This window comes from Ambystoma mexicanum, chromosome 5q, assembly GCF_040938575.1.
Source record: "Ambystoma mexicanum isolate Mex_15411 chromosome 5q, UKY_AmexF1_1, whole genome shotgun sequence".
NCBI classification, from domain to species: Eukaryota; Metazoa; Chordata; class Amphibia; order Caudata; family Ambystomatidae; genus Ambystoma; species Ambystoma mexicanum.
Window position 1 is genome coordinate 1178726107 of NC_090933.1, and position 19391 is coordinate 1178745497.

The 19391-nt window shown below is 42.9% G+C and overlaps 1 protein-coding gene across 4 annotated transcripts in view; it reads right to left on the reverse strand.

Annotated features, from left to right (window-relative positions):
- Positions 1 to 12567: 12567 nt before the first annotated feature.
- The window catches only part of FAM135B (family with sequence similarity 135 member B), a 1878784-nt gene continuing 1871960 nt past the window's right edge, over positions 12568 to 19391 (reverse strand). For all 4 annotated transcript variants that reach the window (XM_069621672.1, XM_069621675.1, XM_069621673.1 and 1 more), the window contains one exon: positions 12568 to 12957. In XM_069621672.1, coding sequence (XP_069477773.1) covers positions 12752 to 12957 — 206 coding nt within the window. In that variant the 3' untranslated portion in view covers positions 12568 to 12751. The remainder of the gene's footprint in view (positions 12958 to 19391) is intronic.

The following is a 19391-nucleotide window of genomic DNA, read 5'->3' on the forward strand; positions in this document are numbered from 1 at the left end:
CAGTTGTTCCATATCAACACCTCCACGTCGGCTATGTCGAAATGATCCAAGTCTGTCAAGGATATCACTACATGAAAGTGGTTATATGCCCATGCTCTCGGTGGATTCAGGCATGCCCCTGTTCTCAATCCTGACACTCTTAGAGAAGTGAAGTTTCTGGTCCGGGAAGTGTTCCCATGATGGGGCGTGTATGAGGTCCTGTGGTCTAGACAATGGCCCTCACTTCGCCAACGAAATGCTCAAGCACATCACAAAGCTTCTGGGGATCCAACACAAATTCTCCTGTGCTTATCACCCACAAGAAACCAGGGTGTGTGGATGCCTAAATGGCCTTCTGAAGGAGTGTATCGCAAAACAAAAAAAGAGTACAAACAAAAACTGGCTCCACTGCTTACCCTTATCATTATTTGCATTGCGCAACAAGCCAGGGTCTGACCATCATTTAACCCCACATGAAGTGGTGATAGAACGGTGCATGCAACTTCCTCTGACTCCTCCAACTTGTGCATTTAAAGATGCAGAAACTAGTGTGACTGTTTTAGGTCAAGACATGTATGATTATGTTACTTCCTTGATTGCCAGTGTCTCTTATCTCTCATCAGATACAAAGAAACCAGGGAGGCCCTGAAGCCAATGGAGAAAGCGACAGTGCCCACGCCACAGAGGACTTATTAAAGAAACCATATGTTTTTCCTGGGGACCAAGTCCTCCTCTGCAATTTTGTTCGCCACTTGGATGCACCCAGGTTCACAGACTCCTTTACCGTTGAAGCCGTGATGGAGAGAGCAGTGAGACTGGCCATGAGATCGACATGGGCAATGATCAACAGCAACAAGCGCAACAAGATAACTCGGAATCAGCACTGCTGAATGGATGATACCCAATGGTGACTCACTTACGGGCAGCAGAGTTAGGGCTTCCTACGCATCCGGAGTGAGGATACACTGTCAGTTTGTTATTTTATTCTCTACATACATTCTTCAATAAAGCATGATTGTTTTGTTTTACGACTGTTCATGTTGCCCAATGATCTACAACCAGATACTTTCTTGGGTAAATTTGTCCACTGTATTATAAGGTCCAACAAAGTATATATTACCACATTTTCATAGCATGTTTGGCCCAAGCTTTCCCACAACTTGAACGAGGAAACACATCTGTTCTCTCGATACTCCGTGAGCCAAGAATTAGAAATGTGTATGAGCAATTATTTGTGTTTGTCATGAGCAACTATATGATTTGCTGGGGTTAAGACTAATCTAACACTAACAATGTAATGCACAGACTTTGCACATATTAGGCAGGCTAATGATATCTTCAAGATGCATGAGGATAAATCAGCACAGGTAATGGTTGAAATAATAAAAGAAATATGCTTATTTTGTGGTGTCTCTTATTCCCAAGTGGGATCTTTGCATTTATATGTTGTCAAATATCACTTGTGTCTAGTGAAACTCCAGTATCCTCTACTAACATTACCATGACCCCAGCAGGTTGAACGACCATGCCAGGTGGACAGGGGAGCCCTGAAAGCACGGTAAGGTGAGGTAAGTGCAGTGCTGACACAGACATGAGGGGGGTGCACCTGTATCTCACTGACACTGCTCGAGTGTCTAATAACATGTGGTAAAAGTACATGACCAAAGTAGGTACGAAACACCTGGGGAGAGCTGTTATGTCTAATCCCCTATGCTATGACTGCCTCCAGAATGTTCATAGCAACTGAAATACCAGCAGCAAGAGCGCAATGCCTCATGTACCTATACACTCGAGGAAGATTCCAAGGGAAAACAGCAACATTGAGATGGATGTCCCAAGCGACATTCCCACATGAAGACAGTTATATAAAGACAATTATTGGCAGTTAGGTCAAGCTATACAATATATAACTGAGGGACAGCAGAAATGCGACACAAAAACGATAAGACTGAAAGAGATGCCCTTCCCGGAGAGGGAGGTGAAAGAAATGGGAGGAGAGTCAGGATGTTGGGAAAGACCACATATAATTCTGTATGGGCAAGTATACATAGAAGAAGGATGGAAATATGGAGTAGTAGGAAGCAAATCACACACCCTAGTACAATCACCAGTGAATACAGTACAATGAGAAAATTACAAATTCATCAGAGAATGGGATGCAAGTGACAAGTTGCTCACCAGGGTAGACAGTGAAGATGGACTGATGCCTAAAATACCTCTGAAGAAACCAGCATTGTGCTACAAGAATGAAGGAACAGTGAGAGTTGGAGATAACACAGAATGTCAGTGTACAGAAAAGCATCCAGCAATGAAGATCAGCACTACAGTACTGATGGACCATTACTGGGCGTGTGGGTCCAAGGCATACGAGAAGCTGCCACCCAACTGGGGAGGAGTTTGCTCGCTGGTATACATAAATATGCCATCACTGGGTATCTGGACTTTGCATCTAATACCATTACATTGAATGCATTTCTATCAAGTGATTTGCATCAATAAAATATGCATCAAATGCATGTTTTTGGGAGTACAGGGTTAATTTTTATTATGGCGGGGTTTAAAGGGCTAAAAACAGGGGCATAGGGTGGACCCCCAAAAAAGAAAAAATGCATTTGATGCATATTTTTTCAATGTAAAAAATTAGATGGCATGTCATTAGATGAAAACATTTGATGCAAAGTCCATAAACCCCACCACTGGTAGTGCCCCAGAAGGATATAAAGCTTGATGACTTCCTGAATATGGAGTAGGAGAAAAGGAAAGAAAAAAACGGGCCGTGGAAGTGAACAGAGTAAAAAGAGACAACAATTTCCCATCAGAGTCCGAAACATCCATAGATGATGTACCACCGGCACATAGGTTATTCAGCAGGACATTAATGGTTTTCACGTCAGTGGTTCCAGCAGTTGAGACAAATGCAAACACAAAATGGTTACAAATAACCAATTGGGAGTTGATGCTGATAATAAACTCTACAGGGAATGGCTTCAACACAATAAAATAAGAGCTCCGACCAGTAAGGTTTATGGAGCTCCAGAAAAGATATGTTCTAGACCTTCTCACAGGAATGGGAGGAGGAGTTTGCACACAAATTGGGAGTTCTTATTGCACATTCATACCTGCTAATGACAGAGAGATGGCACACTGACAGGATCAGTGACACAATTGTCCAAGTTGCATGCCAAAATGGAGGAAGAAGCAAAAGGGTCCGGAAAAGAGCAAAGCTGGATAGCGTGCGTCTTGGCATGGATACCTTCATGGCTAGCAGATGGACTGAAAGTATTGCTAGGGGGACGAATATTGGTACTAGTGGAACTGTGTGTGATAAAGATCTGAAGTACTCAATGTAGCAAAACAACTGAGAAATCGATACGGATGAAGGTGATGATGGATGTGAATATAGGAAATGAAACAGATAATATAGTGGAAGAAAAAGACAAGCTTAGAGCAAGAATAAGGGAATGTCCACTATTCCCACATGAGACAATAAAGTTAGATAATCCATACAACAACAAGAATTATGGAGGAAGGTGGGTATGGTGCAACCCAGAAGAAGAATGCAAGTACATGACCTGGAATTCAGACGATCACGCAAACTACTATGGACACCTCGGAGGACTGACTAAAATATAGCTACCAAGGATAAAGGTAGTAAGATACAGTGGAGTGGTTGACAGGTTGACCAGATGGGGGACTGAAGAAAGGGTCCCAGGGATGCCCCTCCTCACCCCCATAAACATGACAGGCCGAAGATGCAGAAACGTTCAAAGTCACCTATCCTATTTCGGACAAACTCCAAGTGCACCACTGACTGACAGGTACACAGAAAGGCATCCCCTCAGTCAGCCATTCAGACATGATCGAGTGCTTATGCTTTCAGAAACAGAGAACTCAACAGAGATTTTGGATCAAAATACCTTAATGGACAGCCTTTATTAAGCACCAAGAATCCACTATGCTGACGTCATTAGTGACACCACGACACAGCAGTGTTAGTCATGAATAATACTCACATCCCTGCACCGCATTACACACACACACATTCACATATACGAAGAACATGCTTGCACAGTTCTAAAGCTAGAGGACGGACACATTTACATACTGTCAAAGCTTTATTATTTTTCTTATTAGCCAAATGCAGTAACACAGAAACTCAAGGCACAAGAGAACCTGAGCAAGCTTGAAGATGCTTAAGGTGGATAACAATATGGGACTGTAGGACTATATATGGAGCCTGGTAGGACCACATATGACTAACTTATAGGTTACACAGCACAGTAAAACAATGTAGAAATCATATTATAAATCTAAGAAAATCATAGAAGGCCTCAGGACACAGAACACGAGGCAAGAGTAGCTGGCAAAGGCTGCACGAAGCGCAGATCGATCCCACAGCCAAGGTCAACGATAAACAGTTACATTCCAAACTCCAGATGACAAGGCAACCAGCTGCAGGAAAATTGAATGAATCTTCATAAATGCAGACCCAAGAGCTCGGATTTGTGGTCCACAAGCACGTGATGCAGCCAAACCTTGAGAATGATCATTGACACGTGGTGGGACGGTGAACCGATACCAGCAACCCAGACGAAGAGTGAAACAAGTGGTGCAACGTGGAGAGACACTATCATAGGCAAAGGTGGTACACTACCAATTACAATTCAGACACAAAGTGGTTTCACATCACCTTGAAGAGGTGCACAGAGGGCTGAGAACCAAACTGGGTCCCAGGCCTGGGGAGAACAGCTCCAGCAAATCACAAGACAGAAATCCAGGGTTGGATGGCACGGGGCAAGAGCCAATGGTAAGCCCACAACTCTGCAAGAATTTAATAGGTAATTTCTTGGGGACGGGGCAGGTCCACCACCTGACATGCGAGGCCCAGTAGAATAACTTCTGTAGGGTATGTCTATATGGGTTACCACTCTCAGCACCCAATCGGTACCAGGGATAGGTTTTTTGGGAAGGGCCGAGGTGATGATGCCAAACACCATCAAAACTCAGCAGCACGCATTGTAAAGTTCAGATGTATTGGAGAATCCTGATTGTTTTGTAGGATCCCTGTTGGTTTTTGTAATAAACCACGATACTAACTTGCCATTGGCTGAGTACACTGTTTATTCTGGAGATGGGTGTTAGGCCCTTGGCAGTCGGACGGTCCCCCAGATGACCTCTGGCATACCGGCGAACCATCCAAACACTGACATCTCCATGACATTGCTAAAGCAAAACATGGGAGGACTTGACAGGTGGCAGTTGGGGGCGGGATGGTGAAGGCGCACTGTTGAGAAGTGTTAAGTATGTATTTTTTTAGGTGGATTTTTTTAGGTAAGTTATCAATTTTGTCAAGCACAGGATTTTGTATATTACCTCACCATGCCTCAGGTTTTGTAATAGTGGGTGGGGGGAGGCAGCAAGGGATTATAATTCCCTGAGGAAGGCAAACATCTCTTGGGTATTAGACTTGGCATTGGCAATTCTTGCATTATAGATGGGAGATTTAGCAAGAAGGATGGCTCACAGAATACCAGGAAACTCTGTAACTCCTTGAGGGTATGAGGTCTAGACCAGGTGAAGAGGGCATCCATCTTTGCCCCATCCACGGCGATGCCATCCGCAGAGATAATTTTTTCGACGTACTTGATATTTGTCTGGCAAAACTGGCATTTGTCCACACTGACTTTGCTCCTACAGCCGACTCAACACCGTCATGAGCCTCCTGTTATGTTCTGCTAGGGTACTCCCAAACAAAATGAAGACATTAAGGTACACCAGTACCTCCAGGAGGTTCATGTCGCTGATAGTCTTTTCCATGAGGTGCTGGCAAGTCGCTGGCGCAACAGAGATTCCATGAGGAATCCTGGCAAAATCTGAGCGGACAGATGAAGGCCGTCGTCTCATGATCTGACACATGCATAGGAATCTGGTAGTAGCCACTCTGTAAGTTCAGGGCTGAAAACCACTTACTCTCGGTCATTCAGTCCAATGCCTTGTCCATCCAGGGTGTGGTGTACTGGTCGGGAATAGTGCGGGTGTTAATTTGAGGGTAGTCGATGCAAATCCAGATTTCCCAGTTTTTCTTGCCGGTGATGATGATGGGAGAAGCATAGGGGCTCCTGGATAATTCCTGCCTGCAGAAGATTATCCAGATGATGGCATACATCCTCCAAGTCTCCTGTGGTCAGGTGTTGCAACTGCTCCCTGAAGGTAGTGTTATCAGACACACTTGGATGCGGTGTTCCACTCTGTGGACGTTGCCAATATCCCAGGGGATTGTTGAGAATGCCTCGGCACGCATGGATAGCTACTTCCTCAAGTGGTCTTTGTTCCTTTCTGAGATCAAGTAATCTGAAAAATCCAAGGTCTTTTGATCCAACACTGTCTCAGATGAACTGGTGGCAATACTTGCTGGGGCTACAGATGCGGTCAGGTGGAACTGTGAGATGATGGTGCATCCTATTATGCTGATGGTCCTATTTGTCACATTAATGGCCAATACCTTGATGGTCTTCAGGTCCGTTCCATCCAATGGCACCAGGATGCACTGTACCAGGAAACTCCCGGGGATCTCCACACTTTCTGGTGCTTCCATCATCAGACATCTTGGTCGTTGCTCCCCGCTCAGTCACACTCTGCCAGGAACCATCACAGTTGCGTGTGCCTGGATTGTGATCTGCCTGAATCAGGTGGTGCATACATCTCCAATGGGTCCTTCGTGTGGAGTTTCGGACCAGATCTCTCTCTCTCTCTGAGTATGCCTGTTGGAACATGGGGTGCTTGGACAATGTGCTGGTATATTGTAGTCCAGCCATCTCCCAATAAAATACCACCAATGCATCAAACAGTGAGGAATTAGTTCCTATCTCAACCAGTTTTGTGATATCTTCCCTCTGACTGCTACAGACCAGAGCCAGGTTCTCAAAAGAAATGCAGACTGCAGTCTGACATGGATGTAACCCAGATATTTGCAAGGGTGATCTCCAATGCCAAGAAGGTTCAGTCCAGCCAAGGGCTCCAATGGGATATGTGCCTGGTGTTTCTGTAGAACGAATCAAACAATGTTCACCTGTGAGCCACTAACCAGAAGTGCTTGTGCCTGTCGTCCAGCAATGTCAATTGTCATGGTGGCTCGTGGTTTTATGAGCCCATCAGGTATTGCCCATGCTGTTCAGGTGCTGCGCTTACTGGTAGTTTGACTACAGGCAATCTTCCGCTCGGGGGACAAACCAGGCTGGATGGATGCGGGTTCCCAGATGATTTGCTCACTGATAGTGTCACTGTAGCCTTGGACTCGTCTGGTGGTGCAGACTTAATATGTATCTCTACTCGGTCGGAGCATAGTAGCATTGAGGATTCTGGTGCTCCACTTCATGATTTCCATTGGCATTTGCCACCATCTTGTGTGATGGAGTGTTCAAGGCCTGGAACTTTGCAGCGACTTGGATATAATCTGGTAGGTCCATGCATATATGGAAAGGTGTGGCCCAACTGACCACACCTGTGACAAACTGCCAATACAAGAGCAGTGGGGTGTAGAGCCTATTTCGCGCTCTGTTGGCCTGGATGTCATTACAAGCAGTGATTTGGCTGGCATCCTCCGCATTTGCATTGCCTGAATGGTTTTGGCACAACTCCTCCACTTGATGTCTCAAGTCGTACTCCAGGGCAGTGTTTAGAGATACCAATTGGTTTGGTAAACTGTACAAATCATCCTCCATCTCGAATTTCAGAGTATGCACCTCTCAGACCAGTTCATCAAAGGGTGGTAGTTTCTGGGTCCATTCTCGGAGTCGTGGCTGCAGAAGCAACAACGGCAGCAATTTGCTGGTTCATGATGTTCGGCTCATGTTTTCCGTTGTAAGGCCAACTGAAGAATTTTGTTGGTCCTAGCCATATATTCTGAGATGCTTACCCTTTTGGATGTAGGTGGCGTAGTACTTCACCATTAGCTCTGCACTGGATACGGTGGCTCCAAACACTCCATCCACTGTGTACATGATGTCCTTTGTTGTGAGGTGGCACAGAGCACCTGGGTAACTCTAATAGCAGGACCGAGCAGACATTCAATGATGCAACGCCTCTTCCCACGGTCTGTAGCTCCCCAGACATGAACAATCTGATTGTTCTGTCTTGTCCAAAGTTGGTTTTCTTCCTTAGCCCTCTGGGTTCGGTTTCTCCCCAGAAAAGGGTCTTAGGGAGACATAGCGGCCATGCTCAAATAGTGTTGCAACGGCCTCTATAACACGTCCTTGAAGCCATCCTCCATGGAGGAAGCAATCCGTTTGGTGCCTCTATCCTCTGGTGTATGACTGGTGCATGCTCTAGACCCTGGTTAAATAGGGTTGCTTACGAGCACATCCATAATGGCACCCACGATGGGCACTGTACTATGACTGGGGACATTGCTGTGCAAGGCAGGATTTGGGCTAAGTGTAGGTGGTGTGACTGGTGCACTTGCCTGCAACCCTCTCCAGTGGGTCAATGCCCAGAGAGGATATGACCCATGGATGTTAAAGTACAATGTCTTTGGGTAGACTAACTTAGGCCTATTGCAAACCAGGATATTGGTTACTGCTAGGCCAGGGGCTTTACCCAGGCATGTGACCTGGCCGATGAGGGACTCGGTCAATCTGAGCACCTGGTGTAGAGGTGTGCCCCAAGGGATGTCACCTATGATAAAGCAATTCTCATGCTTAATCCCCTCAGCCTCAGCCAAGCTGGCTACCTGATTCTTATCCATGAGGATGTTACCTGTCTATCAGATGGGTGCCACACTGTTCACTACCGCAGTAAGGACAACGGGTTGGTATGAGGTAAGTTTGTAGAATATGAGGGTATAGGCACACCAAAGGTGATCTCATAGGTGCCTCAAAAAAATTGAATGTGGTGATGAATTAAGCACATTATTGGGAAACAGGTGTAGGTGGGCACTCAAAATATATCTTATGCCTTACTTATAACTTGACCCACTTCTTATCTGTCTCCAAACCCAAACTCTCTTGGGTTAAAGATCACCCAGTTGAGGCTCGCTGGACGGTGGTGATGGTAGGGTAATCAGGTTAGGACAGGATCCCAAAACACCCCTAAGGGAAAAACACAAGATTATAGTAGCCGGCGTACAAACGGAAAGGCAGACCAGGAATGCTGTTGTACGGTTCTTTTTAGTTCACTCTTCCTCTTCTGGTACACCAGCAGGTTTGTAACAGTTTTTCTACAAAAGGGGACAACACAAGACAAGTCAAACTAATCCTAACAGCTACGTATCTAAAAATGTAAACACAACAATATAAAAACAGTCCGTTCCAATATTAAAAATATAAAAGTCTTTAAAAAATATATACAAAGTCAATACAGTGCACTGTATTAAAAGATAAACAACCTTAATAACGAGGCAACCTGGCCAGTACTGTCTCAAGGTCTTTCCTGCTGCGTCTTTGTGATGTTCTCTGATCTTGGCATGCTCTCTCGATAGTCCTGGTAGACAGACAGCAGTAGGGAGTAGCAATAATTGTGTATGAATGCCCCAAGGTATTTTCTTGAGCTGGACTGCATATGCAAGATGTAACCGAGCAATTAGATGCTGAGTCTGGGGGGGGGGGCACAACACTAATCCACCAGGACCACGTCTGCCAGGGATTTTTGATGGGCCACCTGTCAGAGGTGGCCCCTGAATTCATGTACAGTCCCAAGAGGCCTAACAATGGTGGGCACACCCCTGCTATGGGGAGCACCAGTAATTAGATGTGCCTGGGTCAACCAGAGACAAAATGCCACCCTGGGGTGGCTGTGATCATAGGCTCTCCTCTGCATGCCAAGGAAGTGCTTATAGACCTGGGTAGTGGCGGTGTACGAGTACTGAGCAGAGCGCCTACCAATCCGTTTTCCCAAAAGCACTCCACCACGCTCCAGCTTTTTTTCATGTTCCTAAAGTAAAGGGACCTTGTGTGGGTGCGCACGGTGGTCCCTTACATTAACCCTTTTTTTGGGGTCCCTGGTGCGGCTCTCGCGCCGGGGTTCTGATTCCTTTTTTCTCTTGTTTATCCCCTCATGGGGGTTACATATTTTATTTTATTTATTTTTGCACACAACACCCAAAGGCATCAAGGCACCGCCAAACGCATTTTGTTGTGGCTTTTACTATCAGCATTGTTAGGTTTCTCAAAGCTGGAGGTGAACCTGGACAGAGCACTTGAAAGCCTTTTCCAACCCAAAGAATGATAAATGTGGCTGTGAGTAAACAGGCGATGACTGTCCCTGAATCATCCCAAAGATGTTCTTCAGCTCGCTTGTGTCTGTAATGCTATGTACCAGTGATACTGGTAAGATGGCATGAGCTATGCAGCTGAACGTTCGCTTATCCAGCTACTAAGGCTATTTCTGTGCTAATGTTTTTCATATAGACTCTAGGGGCCTCATTCCGACCCTGGCAGTAAGGGGTTAACGGCGCTGGTAAGGATGCAGGTGCCGTTAACCCCTTACCGGCCTATTACGAGGTCCCTTAGCGGGAGCCGCTAATGGACCAGGGAGCTAATAACGGGCTCGTTATTAACAGGCCCGTTATTAGCTCCCTCCCCATTCCCATTGAGCCCTATGGGGTCTCAAATGGGAATGGGGATGGGTTTTTTGAATGAGGAATTACTGGGTCCTCCAACGTTGGAATGACCCGGTAATTCCTCATTCAAGGAACCCAGACCTGGACCGATTTTGGAGGCAGCCATGGCGATAATAACACCATGGCTTCCTCCAAACTCGGAATGAGGCCCTAGATCTGCTGGTTTGTACTAATGCTCACGGCTGGAACTTAATGAGCTCTTTTTCCAAGCTTGGTACAACCTGTCTTGCATATTCTGAGTTGATCGCCTTTCTCCAGATAGTAGGAATTGTGTGTTCAATATGTATGAATGGGCATGAGACAGTTGTACCTGAAACACATTATTGAATGTATTGTATTGTGTCTAACAAAAAAAACACCACTCATCAATAGCCTCTTCCTAAAGCGCTTGTTGGTTTCCCTATTTCTCCCTAACCCATCCACAACTCCTCTCTAATCTCCACAGCCCCCCACCCCCGCACCCCCAGCCATTTGCTCTGCCACCTTGTGTCCTTCGTTTATTACAAATCTGGCATTCATGCCAACCAAGGTAGGAGGGTTGTGTTATATGGCTTCTGTGGTTAGATCGATGGATTTGGTCACCACACTTATTCTCTCATGTACCCTGGCAGTCCGATACTTTTACAGCAGGTAACACTGATTGTGTCAGCAGAATGATGCAATGGTATTGTGGTATATTCATGCAAGGTCGCGCACATTCAAGACTATTTCCCCAATGGATTCTACTGGCAACTCTACATAGGAGTAGATTTTTCTGTGTCATGAGCTATTTCCAGTGAAATGAAAGGCAACAATAAGCAGGTACTTATATTATATCCATGACAATTCCTACAGCAATCTCACATTTCAGGTAAGGTAGTCCAATGTTATTAGAACAGCTGCAAACAAGGCAATAGTGAAGATATTCAATGTTGATCCTGGGATTAAGAAACTTCATTGTGGCCGAGTAGATAGCCCTAAACAAGGCGTTAATGTTGATCCTCTTGTTGCTTGGGATATTCATGAGTTTGCAATACAAACACAACATGGTTTAACATCCTGTGAAAGAGCACAAGGACTTTTAATCAACAATTAGACTAAAACATCATCAAAGCACCCAGGACCAGCCTGCGCTTAACTATTTTATGTTCCTAAACCAACATAGATGTCTATTAGCCTGGGTGTCATGTGAAGAGGGCTTTACTGGATCGGCCTGCCCAAATAATGACTCCGAAAGCAAGAACCCGGTTGGAGTTGGCGGGCATAGAATAATCCCACATCGTAGGACAATTGAAGGCGAGCGGGTTCAAAATGTGCAATGTGTAATGTACATCTATTTAACCAATCCCATACAATGCCTTACAAATAGACAGCAAACACCTTCACGTGAACACTAATGCTCACTGGAAGCTAGTGCTAACTGTTAGAATATTCGCACCAGGGATAGTAACGCCATGTTCACCTTATTTTGGACCGGCTGCACGCGGGATAGCAGATTTATGAGGAGGCTAACAAGAAAATAATTGAAGAAACCCAAACATATAATGGTCCTTTGTACTACAGAGAACATTGTGCATGGAACATGAAACATACCCTCAAAACATATCAACACATTAAAAAAACATTTTAAATGGCACTGTTAAAGCTCTCAGTTAAGGAAATAATATATGTTTTTGGTTGGTTGTTCAGTGTGGCATGAATGCAGTTTTCTCCTGAGTTAAACGTTGATGCAATATTCTGTCTCCATTTATGGCCATCGTGCATGAGAGTTGATTCAGAAAAATAAAACATTGCTGGAGCCGGCCATTGCTCCATCAATAAATATGAAATGGTGTCAGGCATTATATTACCGCCACAAAAAATAGCTTTAATATTTGTCATATGTATAACGTTCTTACAATGATTTCTATACACATAAATGGCTCAAACATTAAACATAATTTATGCTTTTGCAGATTTAATTGGAAATAAAAAAAATATATACTGACGCTACATTAATTACGTTGTACCATTTAATTTCCAGAATTACATTCTTCGCCATTGATTCGGTACTGAATCCTTCTTTTTTGCAAAACTGCAAAATGCACTTTATTTGGCATAAAGATTGGGCTATGTACACCAGAGTTTTTTTTTTTTTTAAACTTGCTGCCCAGGTGGCTTAGAGCGAGATGCAGAAGATTATTTGAAGTAACTAAGTCCTGCAACCAGGAAAAACTTCTCCAGAAAGAGTTCAGAATCCAGCACAGCGATGTGCGCAGCCCGTCCAATGAGTGTGTTGGCGGTGTTTGGCAGTGCATGGAACACGTTGTGTCGGATTAATGTACAGTCTCTTGCCTCCACAACAGGCTGCAGTAGGTTGTTTACCATCTCTGTGTATACAGGGCCTGCAACAAGAGGAAACAGTTGTTAAATGACGTGTGTGGTTGGCAAAGATTAAACCGAGTCATGTGTCATGGTATTGAAATTCTTCACTACTTTAATTATGCTATTGCTTACACATATGACTCGTGTGTATTGCTGTCAAAAGTACAAAATACATGGCTATCTATGAAATGCTGGCATGTGATGGCTACATTTAGTACACACTAATACAGAAATGCACAACCTTAGTACAGCCTAGTAAATACTAATACAGAGATCTACAAGATTTGGTTCTCCAAGGACACCATTACAGACTCTTTCACTGGTGCAAATGAAATTACCACTAGAGCCACAAATTGTCCAAGTCCAAAAAACACAATCTTTCTACATAATGCCCTAGCCAAGGTTCTTTGCAATGGTGCAAAAATGCATTTAAAGAATACGTTTTTGTGACTGGGAAAACCTTTGCGCTAGTCCGTATTGCATATTTCCTGATATAGTTTCTGTTCTATGAACCCAGATGTTATGGGCTACAGCACCCATCAGCCCCAACCAGCATTATCAATGATGAGGGTTGATGACCATTCCGAGTTTCAGCCTCTCTATTCCTCATTCAAACCAAACATTTACCTTTGTGATATTTGTGTAAATGCACTGTGTTAGTGCTTTCATGTAGCTGAGGGAAGAATGATCATCAGTAGAGTTCATACTCTTAGTGGGTAGTGGGGGAGACTGATGATGAAGTGGTGTAAAGAGTTCACATATCTCTTACAGGCAGTAGCATTTTACAAGGAGGGGGCAGTTCTTAGGGATAGTAATGTTAGATCACGTTGTATGCCACTCAGAAAGACACTCAAATAACACTCTAATCGGGATCCAAAGAGTTTTGGGGGACTTCCCCACTCTATTTTGCTATGGTTTCTAAATTCCATAGTAGCAACTCAAGGCCAACCACTTTTTTAAACACTCTGGGACTGAATTACAAAGTGTTTTTGAACCAGAGTGTCCCATTGAAAAAACGTTTTTATAAATCAGGCCCTCTGTTTTAACAAAATCATAAGGTTTTAGTCTGCTCTGAAGCTTGCCCATGGTTAGGTTTCAGCAGCAGTGACAAAGGTACACCTATGAGGTATAACTAATTGAATGCACCTAAAAGAATATTGCACACAAATAATAGCAATATGATTGATGTTATATAATGTTTTTTTTATTGTACATATGTTGGAAAGCAGTGGTTCTTTGTATTTGGGTAAAATCCATTGGTTTTCAAATCACCCTGCTATTGTACTGACTTCAAATTGATCCAGGTTTCACCTTAAACTGGTCCCAACTCTGTAAACGTCTTGGAAGGGACAATGTTGGAAAAACAATTCTAAAATATGAATAACATAGAATGTGATGTCATGTGATATAGTAACATCGGTAGTGACCAAATGAACAGATTTGCAACCCAGCCTCAATGGCAAATTCCTCAGTTAACAGTGACAATTTTGAAATCTCTCTAACAATACAACTGGCATCTATAAGCCAATGCAAGAAGAATAAAGAGAGCTGTCATAAATGCCCCAATCAATCATTGATTAATGGCTTCACAAAGAGGCTTCTGAAGAGCTGTCACATGAGTCACTACGCTGAGTACAACATCTTGTTTACAGTTTATATACATCCATTAGTTGCAATTACATGTTACACATAGAATTGAATGTGCCTCATATGTTTCCAACCATATGATTTAGAGGGAAACTTAAGAGTATGTACCAAAGGTAAATGTATTCTTTTGAGGTGACATCAAATCCACACTCTCTAACACTTTTAATAATTGGTAAAATGATTAACATTCATAGAATAATGAATATGTAATGTATACACCATGAACTAGGGAAGGAACAAAACAGAGTCCAGTAGCTTAGAAGTGAAAATATCCTCTTTTGCTCATGCCAAACTGATATAATTATGATATAAAATGGGACAATTCACACTTGAAGAAAAGTCACAAACAAATATTGTGGTGGTTCTGACTCTGGACAAAGCTGCAGTGAAGAGAAAGACATGCCACCATTAGATGAGTGCTACATCTGGATAACATTTGATAAATGGTGCCTTGTTCCTGAGGGATTGGAACCATCTTAAGCAGTGGTTCTTCTAACTAAACGGAAGCAGATGGCAATGGCTCTTTTGACTGGGAAATGTTCACTCCGAGAGGTTTATTTTCGCAAAAAAAAATCTTTCAACTGTGATTATGACCACTTTTCAAATATAATGAGTTAAGTGTCCTGGAAATATTGCCCATATTAGTACCTCAGGTGCTAAGGAATGTGTATGGTGGTTGCCACTAGATGTGTTGTTTACAAATAGAATAGATTAATATAACAGTGGTGACCTGCACTATGCTTTCACTATATGGATGCCCAGTGAGGCTTGACTGTATATAGCAAGCAATGGTGGACATATATTATTCATAGAAATACAATAGGATATTGGCTAGTTTGAGTTACATCCTGATTCCATTGTATTTAAGGCTGAGTAAGATCACATTTAGATAACCAAAATCATCCTCTCTATGTGGTCTGTGCTATGTGAAACAGGGAACACATCCCAGCGCTGACAGCGTAGCATTTAGTAAGTGAAAGTTAAAAAGTACTGTAAGTGCTATCACAGATCGTAATTAGACCATGGATTGAGGTCTTCATACCGTGGTCCACTGAAGATCAGTTTTTTAATATGCGTTGCAGTCATAGCTACCCAAACTAAATTTGAAAAATTAGAGCAAGCTTGAATGTGTAATTTCTATTTGTCTAGAAAATTATGTGAATGTGAATTTCAGGCAACCCCTCACTCTTGAATACATTGTACAGAAAAGGAATCTTGCGCCATTGGTACTTAAGATGCAAAGTGAAATGGAAGTGGAACTTATATTTGATTAATCAATTCCTAAAAGCATTCTCCCTGTTTGCATGGGTGAACTGAAATGTTTTGTGTTCTGAATCAATAACACAGCTTCCATAACCAAAAGCCTGCACACATCTAATACAAGTTATTGTAAGCATATTGGTAGCTGTACACACATGTTATCAATTCTAAGCACCATAGTAAAATCGTAAAATAGGGCCATGCAACAGCTCCCAGATAAAATCACTTGGTGGGAATATTGTGAATGTAAAGGTCCTGTATATTATATACAAGTGTAACAATATGCACAGTATAAAGATGCTAGCATATTTGAGAAAGTAAAATGTTATGAAGAATCATGTCATTGTTTCGACCCATCTTCTGTCTTGACTGCTAGCTGGCGCATGTAAACCAAATGGCTGGTAAAAGGCAGAGTCACACTTGGAATGTTTTAGTTAATCAGATCACTGTGTATGCAGAAATGATTATGGAAATTAATGATTGTGAGGACAAGTGAGGTAAATGTATACAGGTCAATTTCGTTTTATTATTATGCTGTCTCTGATTTTATAACCTTGTGGGGACTTCCCTGAATAAAACTGTGGATCACCTTTGCCTTGATTTCACCTTTAATTCATTTACACAACTAAATGTGAGTTTTTTGCAAACCGCCTGTTTCACAGAATTGTTGGCTGTGCCTGTATAATTAGGAGGCATTAGATACAAATGGCCGCTCAATGTAGTATCCATATATTAATCAAAATATATCTCATAGCAGTACAGATGTCATCAGTGATGTAATCAATGATATTTGTGATATCATCTTTGATGTCCTGGGTGTTAGTCTTAGCAGTGCATGGTGGTGGTGCGAGTTATGGTTGCTTAGCTTACCATAACTGGCAAATTTCAGAGGTTTTTCGATTTTACTTGTAACCATAACATCCTTTTAACAACGTTTTTTAACTGAATTTCATAGGTTTTTATTAGTGCAACTTAACCATAACGTCCATTTAACAAAGTTTTTTCAGTGAATTTCATAGTTTTTTATTAGTGCTACTTAACCATAATGTCCCTTTAACAAAGATTTTTCATTGAGTTTCATAGGTTTTTATTAGTCCAAATTAACCATAACAATGTTTTTTCAGCAAATTTCATGGGTTTTTACCAGTGTATGCTATTTTCCTACAAATTACTAATATCATACTTACAAAATATAACAATATTTGTGTCCAATTTCCCAACTTCTAGAATCATTTTTAACACTTCTATACACTTTTTACAACTATTTCAACTAGTTTTGCATCCGTTGATGACTACGAACATCTGACTTCATTGCAGACCTTCTGGACAGTGCCATATGACCATACGCTGGCGCGCAGAATGATGACGTGTCCGAGAACCCGTCCGCACTTCACAATAAGATCTGTCCTTCGCGCACAGTTCGGAACTGCATTTTCTACTGATCTAGGAACTTTTAACTTCAAAATTTCCCTTGTACACCTCCTACACCTTTTCGTACTCATTATCCATTACCAATCTAGTACACAGTACATACTTGGAAGAAAGAATTTGATCTAAACTGCTATTTATCTTAAAAATTGCATCAGTTTTTGCCATCCCTCCTCCCCAAGAGCCACCACCACCACCAGCTGGAGGACCTTCACAACAAAAAAAGTGCAGTACAGTCAAAGACAATGAAGAGGACCAAGAAGATGAGGTAGAGGAAGTGCCTACTTCTAGCACCAAGATCGAATCATGGGTGTGCCAGTTCTTTGCTACTGTTGGGAGTGTACCAAAGGCTAAAGCTACCAAAGTCAAATGCACTGAGTGCAATTTTATACTCAGTCACAGACTACGTGGACAGTGCTCCTACATACGGGACCACCTCCATGCCACACCAAATCCAATCACCGCAATTCTCTCAGATACGTTGTTCCTTTCTCAGCAAGTAGTAAGCTGTCTTCCTCCACCACATCTTCTTTAAAAAATACTGTAACCACCCAGCCTGATGTCTGCGGGCATTGGTGCGTTATAAATAAATAAATTAGGAGGGCTACGGACCATTATCGTCCATTGCAGCCCCTGAAATGGGGGATAAAGGCCATTAGCACCCCTGGTTCCCCAAGCTAAAACAGATTTTTCTTCCTACTGCGGGACGGAAAATCCTTTTCCAAACCAGCCAACATGGAAAGAGAAGACGGGGCTCCGTACACAATCCCTCTTCCCTTGTCATGGCAGCCTGCAAAACCCTATGAACATATTACCATAAGCACTTTTTTCCCTTTCAAACCTATCCTACCTTCAAATAACTTTACCACATAGCCAGTCCCAGGTAGACATAGCCACTTTAACACCATTTTACGTCCCTAGCAGTCATGGGCAGTAGCCAGATTGTCCGTGTCATGACCTTATGCCATGACCCAGACAATCTGGCTACTGCCCACGGCCACAGGCTATACCTCAGTCACCAAAGGTATATAACTATTTTTTGTACCTACATTATTACACATGTCAAAAAATAAAACATGGGCACATTTGCAAAACCCTGCCAATGCTCCTCACGAGTTTGCACAAAATCTGCCCATGTTTTATTTTTTTTAAAGTGGCAAAATGTATGTACATACGATAGTCTTATACCTTAGCCCCACTTGACAAAATACATCCAGTCTTTACACACACATTGAAGGTTGGGTCTATAATCTTTCTCAAAACTTTTGTCCACATTACTCAAATAGCAACAAAGTTATAAACCATCTAAAAATGTTGAGACCCCCCTCTAATTTCATCCCCTCTTGAGAAAATCCCATCCAACTTTAGAAAACCATTTATATCTAGATCCAAAATCGTTCTGCGAAATGTTGTGCAGATTCGTCAAATGACACCACATTTACAATATTTTTGGACCCCCCTCTAATTTTGCCCCCTCTTGTCCCACAAAACTTTGCAAAACCATTCAGGATTAGTCCTAGAAGGTAAATTGCAAAATTACATGCAGTTTCAGTAAGTGGCGCAAAAGTTATAAGCCATACAAAAACTGCTTTTCCCAAACCCTGTAATGCAGAAATAGGTACAGATGTCCCAAGACATCTGAAGTGTCTGTGAACACCACAGGAGTGCCCCAGGACATCTGGAGTGTTCGCAGGGGGTGAAACAATCCATGTATTGGCTTCTTATGGCCATATCCAATCCAATCCTCACCCCCCCAAACCCCCAGATATTGTTTGTTGAGTTTGACAAGTGAAATGCTGCTTTTTTTCCTATTTTTTCACTGCGCTATCCGCGAACCCCAAAAAAGTCTGCAAATCCAAGATGGCAGGCGTTTCAGGAAAACCCGACGCATTTCACGTTTTCCCACCAGCCAATCAACGAGCGCGTCCCGATGTCCGCTGACCACGCAAAAGTCTGCAAATGTTTCTGGCCAATCGGAGCCCAATCCGCGGACATTACAGCCAATCAGAGGCCAGTCCACGGACCGAACAGGGAAGTGAGTCCACGGACCGGACAAAGATATCACAATTTTTTTTGCCTTACGCTTTGGTCGTTTAAAAAAAAGAACTACTGGACGGAT